At 37.8% G+C, this 25,088-nt stretch overlaps 1 protein-coding gene across 1 annotated transcript in view; it reads left to right on the top strand.

Annotated features, from left to right (window-relative positions):
• The window catches only part of GTF2A1L (general transcription factor IIA subunit 1 like), a 40,877-nt gene extending 25,331 nt beyond the window's left edge, over positions 1-15,546 (top strand). Inside the window, exons 7-9 of the mRNA XM_069071672.1 lie at positions 6,967-7,224; positions 7,579-7,668; positions 14,190-15,546. Of these exons, the coding sequence (XP_068927773.1) occupies positions 6,967-7,224; positions 7,579-7,668; positions 14,190-14,297 (456 nt within the window). The 3' untranslated portion in view covers positions 14,298-15,546. The remainder of the gene's footprint in view (positions 1-6,966; positions 7,225-7,578; positions 7,669-14,189) is intronic.
• Positions 15,547-25,088: the final 9,542 nt, after the last annotated feature.

A 25,088-nucleotide genomic window follows, 5' to 3' on the forward strand; every position in this document is an offset into this window, starting at 1 on the left:
CTACTGACTCCAGGGCCAGTGCTCTATTCACTGCGCCACCTCGCTGCCCTGTAAAATGAACTTCTGATTTGGAAAAAATAATTTTTTTTTGCACATGGAATTCATATAATTCTGTGAGAAATTTGAAGCTCTGTTCTTGGTAGGAAAGAAATTAAATAATCAGGAGAAACAGGAACTGGAGATTTGGATAGAGTGGTAGACATGGGAATGGAGAATGGTGTAATTTAGAGTAGTACTTTTTAATGAATACATGTGGTTTTCCCCATAAAATTAATGAATATCTTTTGGTGAATATATTATTGAGAAAGTACAATATAATGGAAAGGGAACTTGCAATAAGGTGACTTGTATTCCCCAATACTGGCGGAATTTAAAATCACTTTTTCTTTAAATTTGAAGCATATCTTCAGAATCATGGATTTTTAGAGAGGAAAGAGATCTTGAAGGCCATCCAATTTAGCCTAGATCTGAGAAACAGTTTCCTTCCAGTCTGTTTGACAAGAAGTCATCCAACCTTTGCTCCCTCAAGCAAGGGAGAGCTCACTGCCTCGTAAGGCAGCCCACTTCACTTTGGGGGCTGCTCTCATTGTTTGAGAAATTTTTCTTTATATTAAACTGAAATTTGACTCTTCTATCCCTCTGGGACTCTATGGAACAAATTTCATCCCTCTCTTGAGTGACAGCTACCCTTTCTTCTTCTTCACTAATTCCTTTCTTCTGCAGGCAAAATATTACCAAGTCTTTCAACCAATATTCACATAGCTTCTCAGAAAAAAAGTGAAAAAAGCATTGGCTTTAGTTATCAGAGTACCTGTTCTGAGGATGATTACCTGTGCAACTCTGGACCAATCACAACCTCTTGAAGGCTTCTGTGGTCCCTTTCAACTCTACATCTGTGATCTTGTGATCTTGGTCACCCTCCTCTATAGGTTTTCCAACATAAAGCCTTTTAAAGTATTTCTAGAGCTGGACTGAATATTCCAGTGTGGTCTGGCCAAGGCACAATGAGTAGTAGTATTTCCTTAATTCTTGTTTTAATTTAGCCCATTAGCTTTTTTGGCTGCCATGTCACACTGCTGACTCTTTTGGTTCTTACATAACACTATAGATCTTTTTTAGAGCAGCTACTATCCAATCAGCTTCACCCCCAGTCTTTACTTGTGAAGATGATTTTTTGCTTTTCACACCAGTGTCAGACTTTAAATTTAATCCTATTATATTTTGTCCAATATTCTAATCTGTTAAAATCTTTAGAACGCAGACTCTGCTATTCAGCGTGTTGGCTATACTTTCCAGCTTTTTGACATATGCAAATTTGATAAGTGTGCCATTTATCCCATTATTCATGCCATGGATGAAAATCTCAACCATCAGAAGCCAAGAATAGATCCCTGGGACATTCTATCACATTGTTCTTTCTAAAATCATAGCAAATAGTTAATGATGCTATGGGTTCTACCAGTTCCAAATCCACCTAATCATATTGTCTGGCTCACTTCTTTCCATCTTCCACAAAGAAGATCCCTAGAGTCTTTCTTTCTCTTTTGAAGGGAGGAAGGAAGGGCAATTGGGGTTAAGTGACTTTCCCAAGATTAAATGTTGTGTCTGAGGCTGGATTTGAACTCAGGTCCTCCGGATTCCAGGGCTGGTGCTCTATTCACTGTGCCACCTAGCCACCTCTAGAGTCTTTCTTAAAAGTTTTGCTGAATCATGGTAAGCTATATTAATGATATTCTCTTGATGTAATAGATAACTCTTTTAGAAAAGGAAACAAGGTTTAGCCTGACATGACCTCTCCTTGATGAAATCATGCTGTTTCTTGGTGATTACTGTTTTTTTTTCTAGATATTCATTAGCCATTCCTTCAATAATATATGCTAGAGTTTTCTCAGACATTAGAGTTGAACTCAGTGGTCTTTAGTTTGGAGACTCTATTCTTTCCCTTTTTATTTTGAAAATCAGGAAGATATTCTCCCTCCTCTTGTCCTATGATGTCTCTTCACGATCTTTGATGTATCACTGATAGTAGCTTATTTATCAATTCCCTTTGTATCCAGGGATGTATTCATCTGCGACAGATTATTTGAACTCATCAGACAGGTAGATGCTCCCTACTACTTTTCATGGGCCTCAGCTCCATAGGAACCCTTTTTAATTTGTCTGTTCTAGTCTGAAGATCATTCCTGTTACATGAAATCCTTCCTCTCTACCTCTGTACTCTTTGAAATATCTTGTCTCTTGATTTAGGATCCATATTAGAGTATGCTTAGTTGGCCTTTTCAATAATAAACTTTAAGGTGGAGTAGTCACTTTCTTCCAAGGTTCTTATCTTTTCTATTTTAGCAGCCAGTTCCCCTTGGTTGGAGAAATTTAGATTCATTCAGTTAACAAGCATTTATTAAGCACGTAGTATGTTCCCGCACTTATGATACAAATACAAAGAATGAAACAATCCTTCCTGTCAAGGAGTTTACATTTTAATTTGGGAGAGAAGGGGAGAGACAGTGAAAGAGAGGACCTGGGTTCAAAACTCACCTATTATGTTTATTATTTGTATGACCTTGGGCATCACTTGTATGTATCAGTTAGGCATACGACTTGTTTTCTCAGCTATAAAGTCATGGGATTGGACTAGATGGCCTCTTAGGTCCCTTTTGGCTCCAGATTTCTGATGCTGTGGTCTTATGAAGGACCTACACAAATTTATAGGGAATAATTATAAATGAATACAAAATAGTTCTATGAAATATTTTGGGAGGAATGTCAGTAGCAATTGGGATTTGGGAAATGCTTCATGGACTTTGTGGTACTTGAACTGCTTTTTGAAGAAAGAAATAGATTCTGAGAGGTTAAAGGCAAGGGAGAAATATATTCAGGGAAGGACCATGGCCAGTGCAAAGGCATAGGGAGGAAGAAGATGAGAATTTCATTTGTGAAGAATAGAGACAAGGCTGGATTGAAGCATGTGGCAGGGGGAATAATGTACAGTGAGATTAAAAAGATGGTTTGGAGCCAGATTGCAAGGGGCTTTAAAAGCCAGAGGTTTATATTTTCTCCTGGAGCAAGAGTTCTCACCTTGTTTTAAAAATACTATGATAACTTTCAGTGTACTTGATTTCCTTTGTATTTTATTGGCTTGTGTTATGTTTCCTTCGTCATCTTATATATTGTATTTTATTTTGTGTAATTAAAAATATTCTGAGGAGGGGTTCATATATTTTGAGAAGAGTTTCACCAGATTGCCAAATAGGTTCATGATTCAGAAAAAAATGTTAAGAACCCCTGACGTTATTATTACTTATTCCTCTACAGCTAAATAAGTAGAGGAATGATCTGGTCAGACTTGTGCCTTAGGGAAATCATTTTGGCAACTCTCTGACCTGAAGCAAAACACTTTTGAAGCTATGTGGAGGATGGAGAAGAGAAAGATTTGAGGAGTAACCAACTTAGAAGGATTTATATTATTCCTGGTGAGAGGTGATGAAAACCTAGAGTCATGACCTTGCAAGTTGGAGAGAGGGGACAGATGTAAAGCATGTGGAAGCAGAATCAAGCCACACTGGCTCTCAGGTAGATGAACACCTTCCAGGTGAAGGATCAACTGATTAAGGAAAACCCTGGCAAGAATCTTGCCAGCAGTGACTAAGAAAGACCCTCCTGCTTCCCCGCCCCATGGTTGTCACAGGGCAATCTATTTCCTTTATATAGTTGAACAGTAGAGGCATCTTTGATCTCTTGGGGGATAACTTCCTTTTGTCATATAACCTGGAAGATTTCAGTCAACTTTTGTGTGAGCAGCTGACCCCCTGTCTTGTAGATCTCTGCAGGTGCTTTGTCACACAAAAGGAGCCTAACAATATTCAAAACCTTTTCTTCACTTGGAAGTTTGACTAGAGAAAGATTGACTTCAACCTGAGGTAACTGGTCAGCGACTTCAGCATTGATTGATAATGTTCTGTTGAGACCACTATGGAAGTATTCAGCCCATGTCTCCAGAATCATGTTCTTATTATTGATCAGTGTGACTCAATCATGACTGAGTAGTCGAGAAAGACCCTTGGCCCATAAATAGCCTTCAGGGCCTCATAAAAAATGCTTTGGATGGTTACTATCAGCATGAAACTGAATTTATCTACCTTTTTACTGAGCCAAGAATCCACCATCTCTCTAAGCTTTGCTTGAACATTGCTTTTGATGGAGTTAAATGCTGCCTTTTTAGAGATGGATGACCTATTCTGCTGGTAGAATAGAAAGTAGAACTTTCTGGATTTCCCCATCATTTTTCATCACACTAATCTTGATGCTTGAAAGTGTTCTGGTTCAAATGAGTAAATGCAATACTATATCCCAAGTCTCTGAAAGTTGCCCACTCCTTTTTTTGCTTCACTGTTGTAAACTGTGCGTTGGCTCAGCTTTCTCTCCGAGTTAGTAACAAACTGTTCTCCCACGGAGGGTCCCTCTAATCTGTTGACATTAAGTCTTCTGGTAGTCATTTTGCATTGGGGCCATAGCTTTTGTTGAATGCGAATGTTTAGCTTGGAGAGAAGTCTGACTTTTCTAGCGCTCTGTACCACACATCACCTTTGTTCCCCTCACATATCTTCTCCTTACAGTGCTATAGTTTATTAAATGTTTGCCGTGAGGGTGCATCCATGAAGAGTTATTGCATTTAGGTAAATGGAATACAGTATTGGTGATAAGATCATGAGACACAGAAGTCTTCAGTAGTGATTGACCATTACTGTTGCTTTTTCTGACTCCATTCCTCCGAAGGACTCTGCCATGTCTGATAGTCTGTGCTTACTCTGGCATTAAAGTCACCCAGAATTACAAGCTTGTTCTCTTCCAGCACACTGATGATGAGGTCTCCATGTCTTCATAAATTCTTCATAAAATTTTTCTTTGACCTCACCGAGGTTTGTCATGGTGGGAGCATAGTCATGATGATAGTGGCATGACACTTTCCTGCAAGTGGCAGTCATGTTGTCATGAACTTTTGGGAGGCATACAAGTTTGTTGACTAGATCACATTTGATTGTGAAACCTGTGTTAGCTTTATAGTGCTCCCTATCACTGTGGCTAGTCTGGAAGAACAAACATGAAAACTTTGGTAAGCTGGCCGTCGTTTGCTGGCCTTGTTTCACTCAGGGCTTCTATTTGGATGTGATACCTGTGGAGTTCTCTTGCAACAAGAGCTGTTTATCTTTCAAGTTTGCTGGATTTCATGTTTTCCATAAGTATGTGTACATTCCATGTTCCAATGGTGAGTGGAATCATCTTTCTAGAAGTTTTTATATATGTTTTTGTGTTTTGACTGCAGGGTGGGATCTCCCACCTGCTGTGGTAAGCAGGCCAGGGTTAGGTGAAGCAGACAATTTTTAGGGCATTTTTTCTAGCTCCTTCCCCGTTCCAGGAGGTGAGCAGTGTGATCCTTATGAAGGCTGCTCAGATACCCTGGGGGTTGCTGAATCCAACTGCTGCTTCAGTCTAGTCAGAAGATGATGTTATGCCATGGTCTGCCTGGGTGCTAGGTTGTGACTACAGGTCTCAGTGTCTTTGCACCTGCTGCTTTATCACTAGCTTGTTACCTCAAGATAGGTAAAATAGTAAGATAGTAAAATAATTGAATAGTAAAACAGTAAAATGGTTTCAATGATACCTTTTAACTCACACATAAATTGGATTTAAGTGAGGCAGAGTTGCTCGAAGTTGTTGGCCTCACTCTCTCTTTCAGAGTCATCAAAGTCCAGTGACAAGACAGAAAGTCAAGATGACTAGCAGTGCTCTGGAGACAGTGGATGATCTTGATATCTTCAGTGTCTGACCAAGATCTAAGCCCTTTCCAGTGCCTGCTTCAGACATTAAGGCCATTGGAACAGATTGTTCTCATCTGTCCATTTCACTGGGGAAAGTCATCACCTCTTTGGGATAGACGGGCTTGAAGCCCATTGGTTACTGTTAACCTGGTTTAACCCATCTGCCAAGATGGTTTTACTGGGGTGGGGCCTTTGTGCATGCTTCAGCTTCTTGGAGCCATATAAGAGTGGCTCAGCCCTCATACCAGAGGTGCGAGTCCTCCCAGAATGTCCTATGTACCCCTGCATTCCAAGTACATATACAAGCATATATTTGTGAGTCAGCTAGCATTTAAGTACCTCTTATTTGCCAGGTACTGTCCTAATGCTGGGGATACAAAGAAATGTAAAAGGCAATCCATGCTTTCGAGGAGCTCACAGTCTAATGGGGGAAACAACATACAGACAACCATGTACAAGTAAGATGCATACAGGATAAATTGGGGGTGGTCTCAGAGGGAATACACTGAGATTAAGGAAGACTGGGAAAGGCTTCTTGCAGAAGGTGAGACTTCACTTGAGATTTGAAGGGAGTACCATTTGATGTAGTTGTTGTTTGTATATATATTTTCTCTTTCTATTTATTCCATATGAACCTTAAATTCTTTATATTTGTTACTTCTTATATACAGCACAGTGCTATTTCATTACATTGATGTATCCATCTTGTGTAGTCCTCCCCAAAACAGATATCCTTTTTTCCCCAGTTCTTTGCTTACACAAAAAATGTTTTTGTGAATATTTGGCACATACAAAACTATTCTTTCTGTCTTTTACTCCCTCTGCTTTGCGTTAAGGGGCGTGAGTACTTTAGTGATGTTTTAAAAATAATTTCAAATTGTTTTACAGAATGGTTGAGATAATTTACTGCTCACCAACTTTGTTAGTATGCCTGTCTTACCACAGTCCTTCCAACACTGATTTCATCTTTTGTCACCTATGTCATTTTGCTGGGTGTGAGGTGAAACTTCAGTTGTTTCAGTTTTAATTTCTCTTACTATGATTGTTGAGTTTACAGTTGACCTTGAAAGCTTTTTGTTCATGTCTTCTGACCACTATTCTTTTGGACAAATAACTATATTTCACATCCTGCATATGATTTTGTTTACAGGAATCCAGGGCACAAATGGATTTGCGCATACAAACAATTGATAATATTAAAGAAATTATCCAAATAGATGGAACTGGAGATACATCTTCAAATGAAGAAATAGGGAGTACGAGAGATGTGGATGAGAATGAATTTCTTGGTATTATTGATGCAGAAGATCTGAAAGTTCTTGAAGAAGAAGGTGATAGTATCTCCAATGAAGATTCAACCACCAATAGCAGTGACAACGAAGAGCCCCAGATAGACATTGTGGAGGAGGTGATGATTCCTATGGTGATAATGCCCTTGCCAGTTAGTCCACTCTGGTTAATAAGTTATTAAGAAGAACAACCTCTCTGTCTTTTTTTTAAGGTGGGGAGGAGAGAAGAGGATTTTTTACATGGTTGGATGGTCTGTTGTTAAAAAATTTCTCAAGTAACACTGTTTTCAGTGTTCAACAACATTAAAAAAATACCTTAGATATAGAAGGAATCAGGAGAGAGTTAAGGAAGACAGAGATGGGAATTGTAAAGTTGGCAAGCATTTTAAAGCAGCAAGTAGGATTCTCTTTTTTTAAGAAACAAAATCTTGTCTGTGGTAAAATTATTTAATATGGTCACCTTTAATCTTTAGGACCCTTTAAATTCTGGGGATGATGTTAGTGAGCAGGATGTGCCAGACCTGTTTGACACGGATAATGTAATAGTCTGTCAGTATGACAAGGTATAGTATGCATTTTCCAACCCTTGGGTTTATTAATGACATTTTATGTATCCAAAAGTCATGGTAACTGTGATGGAAAAACTAGTAGTTGTGTCTGCTTAGCATTTAACTTAGGTTATCCTTGAAAGAGGCTATTAGAATAAGTATATGTTGAAGGCTTCCTCTGAGCCTGGCATTAAATACTTTAAATTTTGGGAGATAAAATAGTTGAGACTGAAAGACATGTAGTAATTAGAGAAAAGTTCCAAACAGTACGTGACAAATTACTCAATTTAAAAAGAATTAAATGCTAAAAATGCTTCATATGGGGCAATGCTGTGGGTGGTCAGGAAGAATAATTCAGTGGAGCAGATGTTTATTAAGCATCTATACTGTATACAGTGGAATGTGGCATTGGGGGAAATAAAAAACTTAGATAAGACAAAATTATAATTGAGCAGCTCAGCTTCCTCTCTGTTATCAGTCACCATTGTTCGAGCAAATTAGAATAGAAATCTTTTGTCAATTTTCTTCTTTTCCTCATTATAGTTAAAACAACTCTCAAGTTCATTTTTGAGAACTTCCTTTCCCTTTTGAATTGTCTTCCTTTTCAGAGTCTGAGGATGATTGCCTCTCATTTCTCTGGACTCAACTGAAAGTCATAAAATTCAGTTCAACAAGCATTTGAAAGTGTAAAGGCTATCCATGAGCAAACTGTGCCTTAATGTGGTGGGATATAGAAAACATTAATCTTGACTCTAGGTTCCAAAGGGTTTTTGTCCATCATTTCATGGTGCTTATGATGCTATAGGGGAATAAAATATTAATTGTAAGGTTCACTGTTACCTAAGTGAAGAAAACTCACAAAACAAAGTGCTACACTAGACTGGAGGACTAGAAGAGAGAAGAGAATCGGGAAGTTTCATGAAGAAAATTATCATCTGAGTTAGAATTTAAAAGATGGATAAAAATTCAGTGGGTGTAAGAGGGCAGAGAGAGGATATTTTAGGTCTGGAGAATAGGTTGGACATGAGCATGAGGGACAGGGTAGGCTAGATGTAGGTGGCAAAGATTCTGGATTGGTTTGGTAGAATTCATGGGAGAGGAACAAGTTGTAATAACCATTAGCATACATAGCCATCACAACAGACCCCTTAAATAAACAAAATGATAAATTAAATTTTTTTTGTTTTTTGGAGGGCAGTTAGGGTTAAACGACTTGCCCAAGGTCACATAGCTAGTAAGTGTGTCAAGCTTCTGAGGCTGTATTTGAACTCAGGTCCTCCTGACTTCAGGGCTGGTGCTCTATTCACTGCGCCACCTAGCCACCCCTCCTCCCCTGATAAATTCATTTTAACAAAGTATTTGGACAATAGATGTCTCCTCCAATCCCAAGTTAGAGTACTGCCTTCCCTCTTGACAGCAATATAACTAACACTTAATAATATCAGAAAATTTAGTACTGAGTAGTTGATGCTCACTGTCTGTCATTAGCACTTGACTAGTAGTGGCAGAGTTTGGAGGGAGGAATCACTGCTTTTGAAGTCTCTTATGAAATAAGACTGTAAATCTTTTGAAATTTATATTAAAATGATATTTATGTTCCTGTTTGGGTTTAGTTAATTTTTAGACCTTAGGGCCCATGAAAACCAAGGGATGTATTGAAGGTACAGAAGGTCAGTGTAGTAGTCAGCAACCCCATGTCAGGGAGAAGGTGCTCTCTTCTTCTCTTTAGTGTGCTGTCTTCTGTCTCTCTCTGCTGGGTCTGGGCTTACCCTTCTCCATATGGAGCCCTGGCGAGCTGACTCAAGGAGGAAAATGTTTCTTTAAGAAGTTTTCCGTATAAATACATATGTGGGTGTGTATATGTGTGTACATGTATACATAGACAGAGGGCACAGCATCAGTTGAATAGGAGAGAGGAATAATGAGAGGAGAAAGGGAAATATAGAATAAGGTAAATTATCTCATATAAAAGAGGCAAGAGAAAAACTGTTACAATGGAGGGGAGGAGCGGGAAGGGGAAAGGGAATGGGTCAGCCTTACTCTCATTCAATTTGGCTTAAGGAGGTAATAACATACACACTCATTTGGGTATCTTACCCTACAGAAAAGTAGGGGGGGGGAAGCAGATAAGAGGGGGGATTATAGAAGGGAGGGAAGATTGGGGGAGAGGGTAGTTAGAAGCACATACTTTTGAAAAGGGACAGGGTCAAAGTAGAAAATAGAATAAGTGGGGGGAAGGATAGGATGGAGGGAAATATAGTTGGTCTTTCACAATATAACTACTATGGAAACCTTTTGCGTAATTATACATGTACAGCCTATATTGAATTGCTTGTCTTCCTAGTAGGGGTGGGTGAGGAGGGAAGAAGGAAAAGAATCTGTAAATCAAAATTTTAAAAACAACTGTTAAAAAGAATTGTTTTTTTTTACATGCAACTGGGAAATAAGATATACAGGCACTGGGGTATAGAAATCCATCTTGTCCGACTAGAAAATTAGAGGGGAGGATGGGGAGGCTATAAGAGAGAGCATATTTGGGGAAGGGGTATTCAGTAGGCTCATCATCTTTGGTGGGGGGTAAGGGAACGATGGGGAGAAAATTTGTAACTAAAAATCTTGTGGAAATTAATGTTGAAAACTAAAAATAAATAATAAAAAAGAAGTTTTCCACAAGGGAAGAGACTTCTTTTCTTCACCCCCTGTTGGGCCTAATGTGACCAGCATTTTCTTTCATTTATATTCCTCAGTAAGACTAGTTATAAACAGTCCTGAGTCTAGGCCCAAGGACTATGTGATAGGTAGAATGGTAGTATGGGATCATTCTGATCTGTCCTAATAAAACCCCCAGAATAAGAGAAACTTAGGACATACCAGGTTTTACTCAGTTATATGCAGTGTTGTGACAGGAATCTAGTCCAGTCAGTTCTGCTGTAATGCATGTTTGGAAAATTCAGTTTTGTTTGAATGTGATTTATTAGAGAATGTTTGAACATAATTGACTCTCCAATTTGCTTCTTTGTGATTTATTCTGTGAGAAACTGCAAGAATGGCTTCATAATCACTCATGGGCTGCAATCTTCTGGCACCCATTCTGACACAAGCAAACTTTAGGTCATTTTCAAGGTAAAATGGCATATTAATTGTATATCTTTTGGTGCAGTAGGAGATGTGGGCAGAAGAGGGCTGATACACACCCAACCCCACCCCATCCCCTGCCTCCATGGCCTCAGACCCAGCAGCAACCTGAGGCTTCTCATGGGACCACTATCTATTGTAGTATTTAAATATTTCTTAATGTGTATGACATTGTGCTACTGTCTTTCTACTGTCTTTTTAAAAATCAGGTTCCTATTTTTAAAAAATGTATTACTGATGAAGTTTGTGCCTCAAACTTTCCCCATAAGCTCTGTGGTTTTATTGAATGGTTTTTCATAGCAGGGTGATTTTTTTTGGGAACACAATTCATTATAACAGAAGTGGAAATAATTGTATATATTTTTAAACTTTTTTTTTTTTAGATTTGTAGCAGCAAGCACCCCAGCGTCCCCAGGGTGGCTGCCAACAAAGGTTCTTAGATCTGCTTTGTTAAAGGAAAGCAACTCAAAATGGGTTAATAAGCTTACTTTAATCAGTCAAATATGTATCGTTTACCTAGTTCAGGGGAAAAAGGTCAGCACCCCAAACTTCAGAGTATACAGACAGAATCATCAAGACAGAGAAACAGATCAAGTAGACAGGTTTCCAAATCTGTCCAACCATTACATCCATACCAAATTAACATCTGGGTTTTTCAAAAGGGGGGGTGGGGGCTTAACAACAGCTTCCCAGAGTCTCATCTGATCAAATCACAGAACACTTCTCAAAGTGAGCCCCAAAACAAAGCTTCAAATCAGGGTTTATATAGCCTGCTTCTGGCTCAGAGAATTTAACAACCTTCTGGACCCACTGGCTAATCAAAAAAGTATCTACTGAAAAACAAGCCTCCCACCCCAGGCTCCAGGTGCACTTTAGCCTAGGGGCAGGAAAGATCTTAAAAATTTACATTCCCATTACAAGATTTTTTGCTTTTTGGATGGGGGAAGGTAGGGCAATTGGGGTTAAGTGACTTGCCAAAGGTCACACAGCTAGTTTTTGTGTTAAGTGTCTGAGTCCAGATTTGAACTCAGGTTCTCCTGACTCCAGGGCCGGTGCTCTATTTACTGCACCACCTAGCCACCCCCAATTGCATATTTCACTATGGATCTTCACATTGTGCTGTTTAGATCTTCATTGGATGTACTTACTACGTAGGGAGTCCTTAATGGAGGAGGTGGAGCTTGAGTTGGACTTTAGAGGATCTGGTTAGAAAGGGAAGTTATGGAGGGGCAGCTAGGTGGTACAGTAGATAGAGTACCAGCCCTGAATTCAGGAAAACCTGAGTTCAAATTTGTCCTCAGACACTCCCTAGCTGTGTGACTCTGGGCAAATCACTTAACCCTTATTGTTGTTCCTTCTTCCCCCCCCCCCAAAAAAAAAGGGAGGTTATGGGATTGGGGAGGAGAAGAAGCTTGTTAGGGCAGAGTAATGGCATCAACAGAGGTACAAATGTGACAATGTATTCAAAGATGGATAGGACAGACCTTTTTGAAAGAGTGTATACTTCTGGATATACTAGGAGATACTTGGATAGTCAGAACCTTGAACATCATGCCATGAACTTGATCTGATAGGCTGTAGGGAATTAGTATCTCTGTTCTTGGGCAGCAAAGTGATATTATGAAGGTATGTTTCAGAAAAAGTAGTAATATGTAGGACAGGTTTCAAGGGACAGACTTGAAGGAGGGAGAAAGACATAATCCAGGAGGCATGAGGTGGTGAGGACCTGGAGTAGAGAAAGAGATTAATAGATTACTACTAGATTTCACACTTGGGGACTTGGGAGAATGGTTAAGTACTGGTAAACAGGAAAGTTTTTTTTTTTTTATAACTGTTGTGCTTCCATACTAGAAGACTTTTGTACTTTGTCTATATTATAGTTGAGATTCCAACTCTGTCCCCCTCTCTTGAGTCCTTTGCCTACTTACTATATCTCCAATCTTGCCCTGCCAAGCCTTGGTCTTTCCATCAGCAACTATTGCTCCTACACATATGCTGATAAATGAAGCTGGGGGAAAGTCATCAGACTGTGCTGACTGGGTCTGCTATAGGTTTATGCCACATAATCTCAGACTCTTCCAGGTGAGCCTTTTATGCTTCCCTATGTAACTCATTGTTCGAGTCACTGCAGCAGATCTTCCAGAGCTTTTCATTTCCCCTCAAACCTTTCATGTCCCTCTCCCTGTTCTTCCTAAGTTGAGAACTGTGCCTCATACTACTGGAAAGATTGAGGACATTTGTCAGGAGGTCCCCTGTCTCCCTTCCTCCTCATTTCTCATCAACCAGATGCTTTCTGCCCACTCTTTTCCTCCACTCTTGTCTCACATGAAGAGGTGGCCCTTCTTGTCAAGGTCATCATTTTTATATGCACAAGTGATCCCCTTCAATCCCATCTTTTCCAACAAATTGCCCCCTCTGTTATCCTCATTCTCTTATCTTCAGTCTTTTCCTCTCCTGACTCTTTTCTTACTGCCTACAAATATGCACATGTTTCCTCTATTCTTAAAAATTTTTATCCATCCATTTCTGCTAGTGATCACCCTATATCTCTCCTCTCTTTTGGTGGTAAACTCCTTGAGAAAGCCATCTACAATTGGTGTTTCTACTCGCTCTTCTCATACTTGCTCTTTTAAACTCTGCATTTTGGCTTCTGACCTCATCTTTCCACTGCAGTTGCTCCCTCCAAAGTTACCAGTGATCTCTTAATGCCAAATTCAATGGCCTTTTTCTCAGTCTTCATCCTTGACCTCTCAGCAACCTTTGACAATATTGATAACCTTCTTCTTGATATTCTCTTCTTTCTAGGTTTTTGTGACATCGCTCTCTCCTGATACTCATGTCTATCTGACTGCTTCTTCCCAGGCTCCTTTACAGACTCTCTCTGGGGCATAGTATTTGTCTTTGAAAGTGAGATATAGAACTATTGCTTTGCTAAAGGGGCTAGGCTACTAACCTTTTCTCTAGGGGCTAGTATGTTTTTTTCTGGAGGTTTATTTTTGGACAGTGTCTAATGTGTGCTAAATGCTAAATAAAGTCTTGTTTTTTGTTTTTGCTTTTTGGATGGCAATTGGGGTTAAGTGACTTGCCCAAGGTCACATGGCTAGTTTTTTGTGTTAAGTGTCTGAGGCTATATTTGAACTCAGGTTCTCCTGACTCCAGGGCCAGTGCTCTACTCACTGTGCCACCTAGCCGCCTGTTAAATAAATTCTTGTTGAATTGAAAAATGATGTAAGGTGTGGGGTAGAATCTTCCTGTGTGATATACATTCTTTTTTATTAATGAATATTTGTAATGAGCACTTTATTTAGCAAAGAATGCTTTAAAAATTTATTTAACTTGTATTTTTTATGCTTCATGGATAATTTTGTGTAATTTTGACACTGTTTCTTTTTCACTTTTAGATTCATCGAAGTAAAAACAAATGGAAATTTTACTTGAAAGATGGTGTCATGTGCTTTGGAGGGAAAGACTATGTGTTTGCCAAAGCCATTGGAGATGCAGAGTGGTAAATCTTGTGTGCTCTGTTTATCAGTATTTTATGTCTATGTAGACATCAGAGAGAGTGTACTAAATATTCTGAATTTTTTTGTTTTAAATAAAATAATTTACCAAAACATGCTAATGTACAAAATCAGAAGAACCTGTGTGTTTACACTGCAGACACATGGCAAAAGTACAGTTCTTTCTTTCCTTGCTTTGTTCCCATGAGTTAACGGATTCTTCCCATTATCTATATTCTCTAAAATACAGGTTTTTAGCTTCATTTAATTTCCAAAGTGATGATGATTGTCAGTAATAACAATAGGAAGAACGTAACAGTACAACAGGAAGAATGCCCTAGTTTTTCATTATTTTAAGGCTTTCTGGTTCCTTCTGATTGATTAAAAAAATAGGTGTCATTGTTTTGTACAATGGCATTTTGTAGGTGTACACCTGTTAAGTCAGTAATTAGTGGTTTATTTTTTGTTGTTGTTGTTGTTTAAAAAGAAGCAAGGGTGAGGAAGTTGAGAAAGATGCAGTGGTAATGTTCAAAGTGAAATAGCAAATATTTCTTATAAGAAGGGTTAATGCTCTTGCTCTCAACAATTTGACTAGTTCAGATTGCCTGCAGTGAAACTGGTGATGTGGGAACATATGGGATTGTGATATGGAAGGAATTCAGAAAAAAAATTTGAAACTTAGAATTTTTACAGGTTCTACATTTGGAATTCAGATGATATTGTTTTGACCACATCTGACATTTTATAAAATACTGAGCTTTTGAAGAAAAAATAAAGCTTGTTCTCATGTAATATATGTCCCTATGAATATTAACTTAACATTATTTAAAATTGTTGCAATTATATTGAGCAGTTGAATCTCTGTCTCAGCCTCCTACCAAGCTTAAATTAAAGTGATTGAAATTTTTCCTTGTAGAAATTTTTATTTGGGGAGAGGGATTGATTTTTAGTTCATTGAAGAAGAAAATAATATGCTTGTTTAACTATTACCATTGCAGAATCACTTTCCCTACTTTCTCTCTCCTTTCTCTTCCACTTGGCAAGCCATTCTTAGCATTATTTCCCAGAAACTCATCAGTGTAGTTGATATCATGAACATTAGTTACTGGACATCTGTATACAAATCTTTTCTTTGAGCAATGGAACCTATTGGTTAATATTAACGTAAGTTGTAGTAGTTTATAGTCTTCACTGGTGTTGTAATACTTCAGTACTACACAAAGCAGTATTTTTAAACCTCTGAATGCTATAGGAATGTGAATAGTGTAGTCTCACATGCCCGGAATGCTCCCCTTCCTCACCTCTGTCTCCTTACATTAAATTGAAAAGGTTTTGTACAAACAAAGCCAATGCAGCCAAGATTAGGAGGGAAGCAGAAAATTGGGAAAGAATTTTTACAACCAGTATCTCTGATAAAGGCCTCATTTCTAAAACATACAGAGAACTGAGTCAAATTCATAAGAATACAAGTCATTCCCCAATTGATATATGGTCAAAGAATATGAACCAGCAGTTTTCTGAGGAAGAAATTAAAGATTTATCTATAAGTATATGAAAATGCTCTAAATCACTACTGATCAGAGAAATGTAAATCAAAACGACTCTTAGGTACCACATCTCACCTGTCGGATTGGCTAACATGACAAAACAGGAAAATGATAAATGCTGAAGAAGATGTAAGAAAATTGGAACACTAATGCATTGCTGGTAGAGTTGTGAATTGATCCAACCATTCTGGAGAAGAATTTGTAACCATGCCCAAAGGGTATAAAAATGTACCATACCCTTTGACCCAGCAGTACCACTTCAAGGGCCGTATCCCATACAAGTGGGAGAAGGACCTGTATGTACAAGAATATTTATAGCAGCTCTTTTTGTGGTGACAAAGAATTGGAAATCAAGGGGATGCTGTAATGGGAATGCAAATTTGGAAGATCTTCCCTGCCCCTAGGCTAAAATGCACCTGAAGCCTGGGGAGGGAGGCTTGTTTTTCAGTAGATACTTCTTGATTGGCCAGTGAGTCAATAAGGTTGTTACATTCTCTGAGCCAGGAGAAGGCTATATAAGCCCTGATGTGTAGCTTTGTTTTGGGACTCACTTTGCGAAGTGTTCTGTGATTTGATCTGAATTATGGGAAGCCGTTGTTGAGAGTCCCCCGGCTTTGAAAAACCCAGATGTTGACTGGGTATGGATGTAATGGTTGGACAGTTTGGAAATCTGTCTACTTGATCTGTTTCTGTCTTGATAATTCTGCCTGTATATTCTGAAGTTCCGGGTGCTGACCTTTTTCCCCTGAACAAGGTAAACGATATATGTCTGACTGATTAAAATAAGCTTGTTAACCCATTTTGAGTTGCTTTCCTTTATCAAAGCAGATCCAAGAACCTGTGCTAGCAGCCACCCTGGGAACACTGGGGTGCTTGCTGCTACAGACGCTCATCAAAGGGCTAGACAAGTTGTGGTATATGAATGTAATTGAATACTATTGTGCTATAAGAAATGAGGAGCAGACAGACTTCATAATAACCTGGAGAGACTTACAGAAACTGATGCTGAGTGAGGGGAGCAGAACTAAGAGAACACTGTACACAATTACAGACACATCGTTATTAGACAATTCAAAGGACTCATGATGAAAAGGCTATCCACATCCATAGAAAAAATTATGGAGTCTGAATGCAGATTGAAGCAAACTACTCACTCTTGCTCTTTTTCATTTTGTATTTCTTCTTCGTTAATCATTCCATTGGTTATAATTTTTCTTTACAATTTGACTAATGTTTAATGTGAAGGTACATGTAATACCTTTATTGGATTGCATGCTGCCATGGCGGGAGAGAAAATCTGGAACTCAAAAACTTGTGGAACTGAATGTTGTAAACTAATATTAAATAAATTTTTATTTACTATGGTTGAATCTGTGCTGGTGTAGCACACAGAGCTTTGCACTCCCCCCTCCCCCACCTGACTCAACAAATCCTACCCTTTTGTTTTTTCCATCTTGTTGACCTGGGCAGGAAATCTGCCACACTCTGTCTCCTAGTGGATTCTGCCACTCTAAAATTTGTTCAGATTCACTTTTTAGAGGTGACTTAAGGAATTTATGGGTGAGCTCAGATGAGTCCCTGCTTTCACTAAGCTGTCTTGGCTTTGTTTCCCAGAACATTGATTCTGTAAGAGTCACTCTCAATCTTTAAATGATTGGAGTGCCTTATTTGTATCATCAAACAGAAAAGTATAGTATCTGGGAGAGGTCAGGGTATCTGTTAGATCTAGACTTTTCATGTAGTGTAGATTGAAGCATTTGGCTATAAAACAGAGTTACTGATGGTGGGCATTAACTTAAGAGTTTACTGGAGGGTCACTTAGATTAGCCAGGTTTTGACAACATGATGATACCTTTGTAGGCACAGGAATATATAATTTATGGGAAAAGGGGAAGAAATTGAGGATAATGAGATACATGGCCTTCTTTCTTTATGCCACAGGAAAAAGGAGAATTTTTGTAACTAGGTACTTTAACTAAGTCATCTCCTCCAGGGAGATGAGTTCAGCTTTGCACATATGGAGTTTGAAGTCCTGATAAGGAATCTAACAAATTAATTTGTTCTAATAAAGGAAAAAAGATTAACTTAAAAATATTTTTTCTAATGATAGGTCACATTTATATAGCACTTTAATATTTCTGAAAGACTGCACATAATTCATTTGAAGAACAACCTTTTAATAGCTGAGCTTTACAGACGGGGAAAAGGAGTCTCAGAGAGCTTTCATGATTTGTTCAGTCATGTGGAGGGGAAGTTTTATGGATGAGGCTAAGTGACTTGCCAAAAGATAATGTCTCATTGATGGTTTCAGAGATGGGATTTGAACTCAGAGCTTCCAACTTTAATTCCAATATTCTTTCCAGTCACCCTGATAGTAAGTATCTGAGGTCAGATTTGAACTTGGGTCTTTCTGACTCCAGGTCTGGCACTCTATCCACTGCACCACCTAGCTGCTCCCAGTGATGGTAATAGCTGACAATTATGTAGTATCTTAAAGTTTCCAAAGTACTTTACGTCGGTTATCTCATTGAATCATCACAACAGCCCGGTGAGGTAGATATTATAGGGCTATTCCTATTTTACAGATGAAGTAAATGAGGTTCAGAGGGATGACTAGACCATGGGTCACCCAGGTCTTCCTGACTCCTAGTTCAGCACTCTTCTCACTGTCATGTAATTTAAAGGTTAGTCTTTCATGTATATGTGTATATATACATATATGTACATATGTATGCATATACTGTATATATGTATACAATACACCAAATAAAACGGGCATTTCTATATACATAGGAAGATAGAGAGGATTGTGGATGAAATGATATCTCTAAAAATTCTTACTCCCGTTTACACTCTTTACATTTCAGCCAAACTGACCTACTTGCTATTACACATTACTTGATATTGTCATACAGATTGCCTTCTGTAACTTTCTGTTCGTGTCCTTTCCCTTCTCATCAAATTTTCATCTCTCTAATTGTCTGTTTGCATGTTGTGTCTCCCCAGAAGAATGAGAGCTCCTCGTGGACAGGGACTGCATTTTGTTTCATCTTTTGTTATCTTCCACACTTAGCACATGGTATGTGCTGAAAATGCTTATGTATTGGATTAAACAAATACTCTGATATTTTGAAAAGGTGGGAATGTGACACTGCTAGATAAGTGACAAAATTTAAATTAAAAAATTATTTTTATTCTTTTTTTTCCAGTGGAAAGATGATGATGAAGGATGATAGGGATAGAGTAAAAAGAAAGAGGATAATTAAGAATTTAAAAAAAATACAAAGAATAAAGACCTAATAGAAGAAGCACACAGTCAGGACAGCTTTGAATGTTACAGGTTGAATTTATTACACACTTAAAAAGAAAAGCAAGCTATAGAGATATAGAGATATCATTTCATCCACAATCCTCTATCTTCCTATGTATATAGAAATGCCCTTTTTATTTGGTGTTAATTTCAGTTAAAGAGCTTTTGTTTATTGCTTTTTTAATGTTTTAGTTATACGCTTAGTTTATCTATCTGTTCTTTTTTATTTTTTATTAAGAAAGCATTTAGAGATAAAAATTTCCCCCTTAGGATTGCTTTAACTGTCTCCTATAAATTATGGCTTGTTTTTTCATTATTATAATTTTCTTTCCTAAAATTTTCTATTGTTTCTGTGATTTTTTCTTTTACTCATCATTTCTTTAAGATTAAGTTATTTAGTCTTCAGTTAATTTTTGATTCTTTCTTCAAAGGCTCTTTAATGAAGATATATTTTTATTACATTTTGGTCAGTGAAAATGTAGTTAGTATTTCTACTTTTTTGCATTTGTGAGGTTTTATGTCTGAATAAATAATCAGTTTTTGTAAAAGTGTCATGCATATTTGAAAAAATGTAAACTTTCTATTCTGATTCACTAATTGCCAGAGAATTACTTTTTCTAATTTTTCTAAAGTTCTATTCAGGTACTTTACTTCTTTCTTGTTTAACTTTGTTAGATTTATCTAAGTCTGATAGGTCTGTTATCTTAATTTTTACTATTTCTTGCTGCAATTCAGTTTATTTTAAGTATTTAGTTGCTATGTAGTTTTGTGCATTTATATGTTAAGTATTGATTATTCCTTATCTATACTGCCGTTAAGAGTAATATGATTTCTCTGCTTATTTCTTTTCTTTATCATGCCCATGTGTATTGTAGCTCTTGCTGATATCATGATTTCTACTCATGTTTTTGAGTTCACCTGAAGCATATTAAATTCTGATCCAGTGCCTCATTTAATCTCTTTGTGAACTCTTATTTTTCAAGTGTGGTTTTTGTAAACCACATGTTATTGGATTCTGCTTTCTGATCCATTCTGCTATCTTTTTCCATTTTATGAGTGAGTTTATTCCATTCACATTCAAGGTTACAATTATTAATTGTGAATTTTTCTCCACCTTCTCCTCTTACACTTTTTCCTCTCTTTGCTTTCTACCTTTACAAAGTCAATTCAATTAAATTCAGTGAGCATTAATTAAGCACTTAGTGTTTTCTGGGCACTGTGTTAGAAGAACATGGTGAAAGAGGAGTTTGCTTAACATTTGTGATTTATAAACAACATAATGTTTCCACCCCATTGCTCCTCTTCTTTTTCCCTTCTCCTGCCCCAATCACAAATGTTTCCTGTTTCTTTCTTCTCTTTAAATTCTCCCTTCAAGCTCCCCACTCTGATGTTAGAGTTTGTTTTGCTTATGCCTATTCTGTCACTTATCCTGACCCCCTCCCTCTCCTCCCCCCCATCTCTCTGTATGTATGTGTGTATGAATGTTCAGCCTTCCTGGTTCAGATGAAAATAAAGTTCATGCATCTATTCCTCATACCCCTTCGACCATATTTGTTTTTTCTTCATATCATACACTTCTGTTATGTGAAGTTATAATTTCTCTCCCTTTCTCTTCTTTCTTCCCTTGTATAGTTCAGTATTTCTCTGATTTCCTTCTTCTTCCAAGATACATCAGGACATCCCCAGGTCCTCTGCCTTTGGCATTTAACTTCCTCTGTGACCATGAAAACTTTAGGATTCTGAGGAAGCACTTGTTTCTTCTTCCTACTATTAGTTTATAAACAATTCATCCTCGCATAGTCTCTTCCAGCTGATCAAATGTGTTTATCCTTCTTTGTTTCTCTTATCACCTGCATTTACATTTAGAATTTACATACAGCACATACTTAATTTTAGCCTTTTCTTCAAGATTTCTTGGAAATACTCCATTCATTAAAAGAACACTTTTTCCACTGTAGAAGTATGCTTAATTTTACCAGATAGGTTATTCTTGGTTTGTAAGCCTTTATCTCTTACCTTTTGGAATATAGTATTACAAGTTTTTCTTTCTGTGAATAGTGAAACTGCCAAGTTTTGTGTGGTTCCTACCATGTCTCCTTGTTACTTAAACTCTTTTTGTGAGCTTTATTTTTTCTTTATCCTGAAAGCTCTGCACATTGTTCCAAAAGTTACATATGCCTATGATGTTCCTGGGAGTTTCTTGTAGGAGGTGACCAGTGAATTCTTTCTGTTTTCACCTTGCCCTTTGATTCTAAGAGATTAGAGTAGTTTTCACTTGTGATTTCTTGAAATATGGTTTTTAAAGTTATTTAGTCATGATTTTCAGGTATTCTGATAATTCTTACATTATTTCTCTTTGACCTGTTTCCCAGGTCAGTTGTTTTTAATATATATGCATTGCATATTTTTCTGTTTTAAAAAATTTTTTTGTTTTAGCATTTCTTTTGTGCTTCATGTAGTTGCTATCTGTTTGGACTGTTCTGATTTTTGTTTGATAAGGTTTGCTTTCATCTATTATAAGTTGTTATTTCTTTTTGCCTGTATTTCTTTCCTAAACATTCCATTTTGTATTTCTTATTTCATTTCTTCTAGGTGTTGTTATAGCCTGTGTGGCCAAGAAATTTTCTTGAATTTGTTGCAGAGTTACTCAGTTCTTCTGGGTTTACCCTTGGACTTCTCTTAGGGCAAAGTATTTATTTCTTTGTTGTATTTGATGTTTTCTTCTGTTTATTCATATCTCCAGCCTTAGTTTCTGCATTGGGGGCTTGTGCTTGGGTCAGACTCTTTTCCTGTATTTTTAATTGGTATGAATCAGCCCCTGCTTGATTTTGAATTCATTGATAAGGTAATGTCCCACTTCCTGAAGAAATTGTCTGGCCTTGCCTCTTTCTCTGGTTCAAACCCAAGTGACCTGGATGCTGAATCATGCACAAGATTCCTGGATGCTGGTCTGGCTCTATCTCCTGCTGCCGTTGGATTCATTGAGTCAACCAATGATGTGCACTGATCTGACCTTCTCTCCTGCTGTGGAACCAGACTGTACTCTACTTTGCCTTCTTTTTCCTACCTAACCTGTTTCTGCTCTGTACTTCAGTATCCAAGCTTTCTTTTTGTGTAGTGTGTGAGTGGATGCAGGAATTAATGGCTGATTGTCTTTGTTTTTGTTTATCATTGTTCCTTTGGGTACTGTTTTAGAGCTTTACTGGCATTTTTGTTGGGGTTTGGGACTTCTCTACTTCCTAACACCACTTTCTCACAATCCTCCCAGAGCTTACCTTCAGTGCATTGAAGTTATCTAATGGAAACTGCTTTGTAAGTACACAATATTTATGACTCCTCATCCACTGTTATCTCTTTTAACAAGTTTTAATTGGTGAATTTCCATTAAAATTCATTTAGAGAATAGCTATTATGATGAAGTTAATTTGAATGATATCGACATTTCTAGCAGTATATCACTGAATAGCTTATATCATACATGCATCCAACACTTCTTTCTGAAGCTTGTCTCTTTTAAAAAACTTGTACTAATAAAAGCTTGCACTTAGACTAATATCATCTACTTTTGTGTTTTCCCTAAGAGTAGCTTCCTACTCCCTTTCATTTTGACCCTTTTTCAAAAACCCTTATTTTCCTTGACAAGAAACTTCATATGATATGGAAGGTACACTCTTCATCATCCTGGTGCCCTCTGGACACTCTCTCTTAACAATATCTTCCTTAAACTGTGGTTCCAAGGACTGAACAGAGTAATTCAGATGAGGTCTGATGGGGGCAGAGTACACCTCCCTGTTCCTTGAAGCTGTGACTTTCTTAATGCAGTCCTAGACCTTATTTGCTTTTTAGTTGTCATATCCTATTGTTGACTCACATGGAAACTAAACTTTCAGATCTTTGTCAGAACTGCTGTCTAACCATTCCTTCCATGCCTTGGTACTTACAAAATGTATTTTTTTTTGTGCCCAGGTGTCAGACTTCACATCGGCCCCTATTGAATTTCATCTTATTTGATTAAATCCAATGCTGTAGCCTCACAAGATTATTCTGACTCTGCCATCTAGTATGTTAACTGTTCGTCTCAGCTTTGTGTTGTCTACGAAATTTGATGATCAATCCATATTTGCCTTTAGTTAAGTCACTGGCAGAAACTTGTTTGCTTCAATCTATGTAGGACTAAAACCAGGTACTTCTCAGGAAGAATTACAGGTTCCAGAATTGCTATAGCTTCACTGCCAGTAAACTCTTTAATGTAACTAAATATATCCTGTTTCATTTTGTAATTTTAAAAATATGTATCTTTCATATAACTTTTCCAAGTTGATCAGTTTATTTAATTTATTAAATTAATTACTATGTGTCAAGCAAGGTATTAAGTCCTGAGGAGACAAAATAAGGTAAAAACAGTCTCTGCCTTCAAGGAGCTCACATTCTAATGGGAGAGACAACATGTAAATAATAACTAGTTATAGAGAAGATATCTGCAGAATACATAGGACGTAATCTTGGGAGGGACAGGGAAAGTCTTCCGAAGAAGGTAGAATTGGAGTTTAGACTTGCAGGAAGCAAGGGAAACTAAGAAGTGGAAGTGAGGAGGGAGACCAATTGAGGCCACTGTGGGAGATGCTGGAATGGGATATGGACCATTACTCTGTGAGGAACAGCAAAGTGAACCAGTGTGGCCAGAAGGTGTGTGGTGAAGAGCTGAAGAGTGAAAAGAGAAGAAGGAGCCAGCTTATACAAAGCTTTAAATGTTCAACAAATGAATTTCTATTTGATCCTGAAGGTAATGGAGAGTTCCTGGAATTTATTGGGTGGGTGGGTGGTAATGTAGTCAGACTTTAGGAAAATCACTTTGGCAGCTGGGCAGAGATTGGATTAGAATAGAAAAAGATTTTAGGCAAGGGTTATCAATTAGAATGTCATTACTGTTATTCAGACAGCTGGTGAAGATGATCTGAATTAAGGTGGCGGTTGTGTGAGTGGGAGAAGTGAATTATGCAAGAGGTATTATGAAGGTAGGAAAGAAAAAATTTGGCAATGGATTAGATTGATAGGGTTAGCAAGTGACAGGTGTTTGTGATGGCACTGATTTTATAATCAAGGATGACTAGAAGGATGATGGTAATGTCATGAAATGAAATGGAAGTTTGGAAGAAGGGTAGGTTTTGGGGGAGGTATGAGTTCTATTTTGTACACGTTGACTTTGATATTCCAATGGGAATTCTAGTTTGATAGGTCAAAAAGGCAATTGGTGATGAGGGACTATATCAGGAGAGAGACTAGGGCTGGATATATAGATCTGGGAATCATCTGCATAGAGATGGTAATTGAACACCATGGTAGCTGATGAGATAGATCACCAAATATTATTGTGTTGAGGAAAAAGAAAAGAGGTTCCCAGGACAGAGTCTTGTGCAAGAATTCTCATGGTTAGTGAGTGTGGCATGGATGAAGACCCTACAAAGGAGACCCAAAAGGAACAGTCAGGTAGGAGGAGAATGAAGAGAGAGGTGTCATGACAATCTAAAGAAGAGAGATCAACAACGTCTAAGAGGCACATTGGTAGCAGGCATATAACCCCACTTTAGAGATGGGTTAAGTGAGGCCGATAAAGGTTGTATTTTTTTAGTGTGAGACAAAATGGCAATTATCCCTTTCTCTATCTAGACTCTCCTCTTTTGGACTAGGTCAGCTATCTACTACTAACACCTGCTTTGCCAGTTTTACTTAATATGCAGAATAACTAAGACTACATCTGTAATATTTATACATAATTATGTATGCAGCTCAGACAACCTTCATAGGGTAATAAGACTCAAATTCCAGTTGATACATTTATTTTCAGAGGTTTAAGCTACCTAGAAAACTAATAACTTTCAAGTAAACAGCATCAGTTAATTGGGGTGGTCAAGTGGGAAATTTAGAGGGGGATTTTATTTTGAC

This window comes from Petaurus breviceps, unplaced genomic scaffold, assembly GCF_028583685.1.
Source record: "Petaurus breviceps papuanus isolate PSGF00001 unplaced genomic scaffold, PetGlider_PUasm1.0 90842, whole genome shotgun sequence".
Lineage (NCBI taxonomy): Eukaryota > Metazoa > Chordata > Mammalia > Diprotodontia > Petauridae > Petaurus > Petaurus breviceps.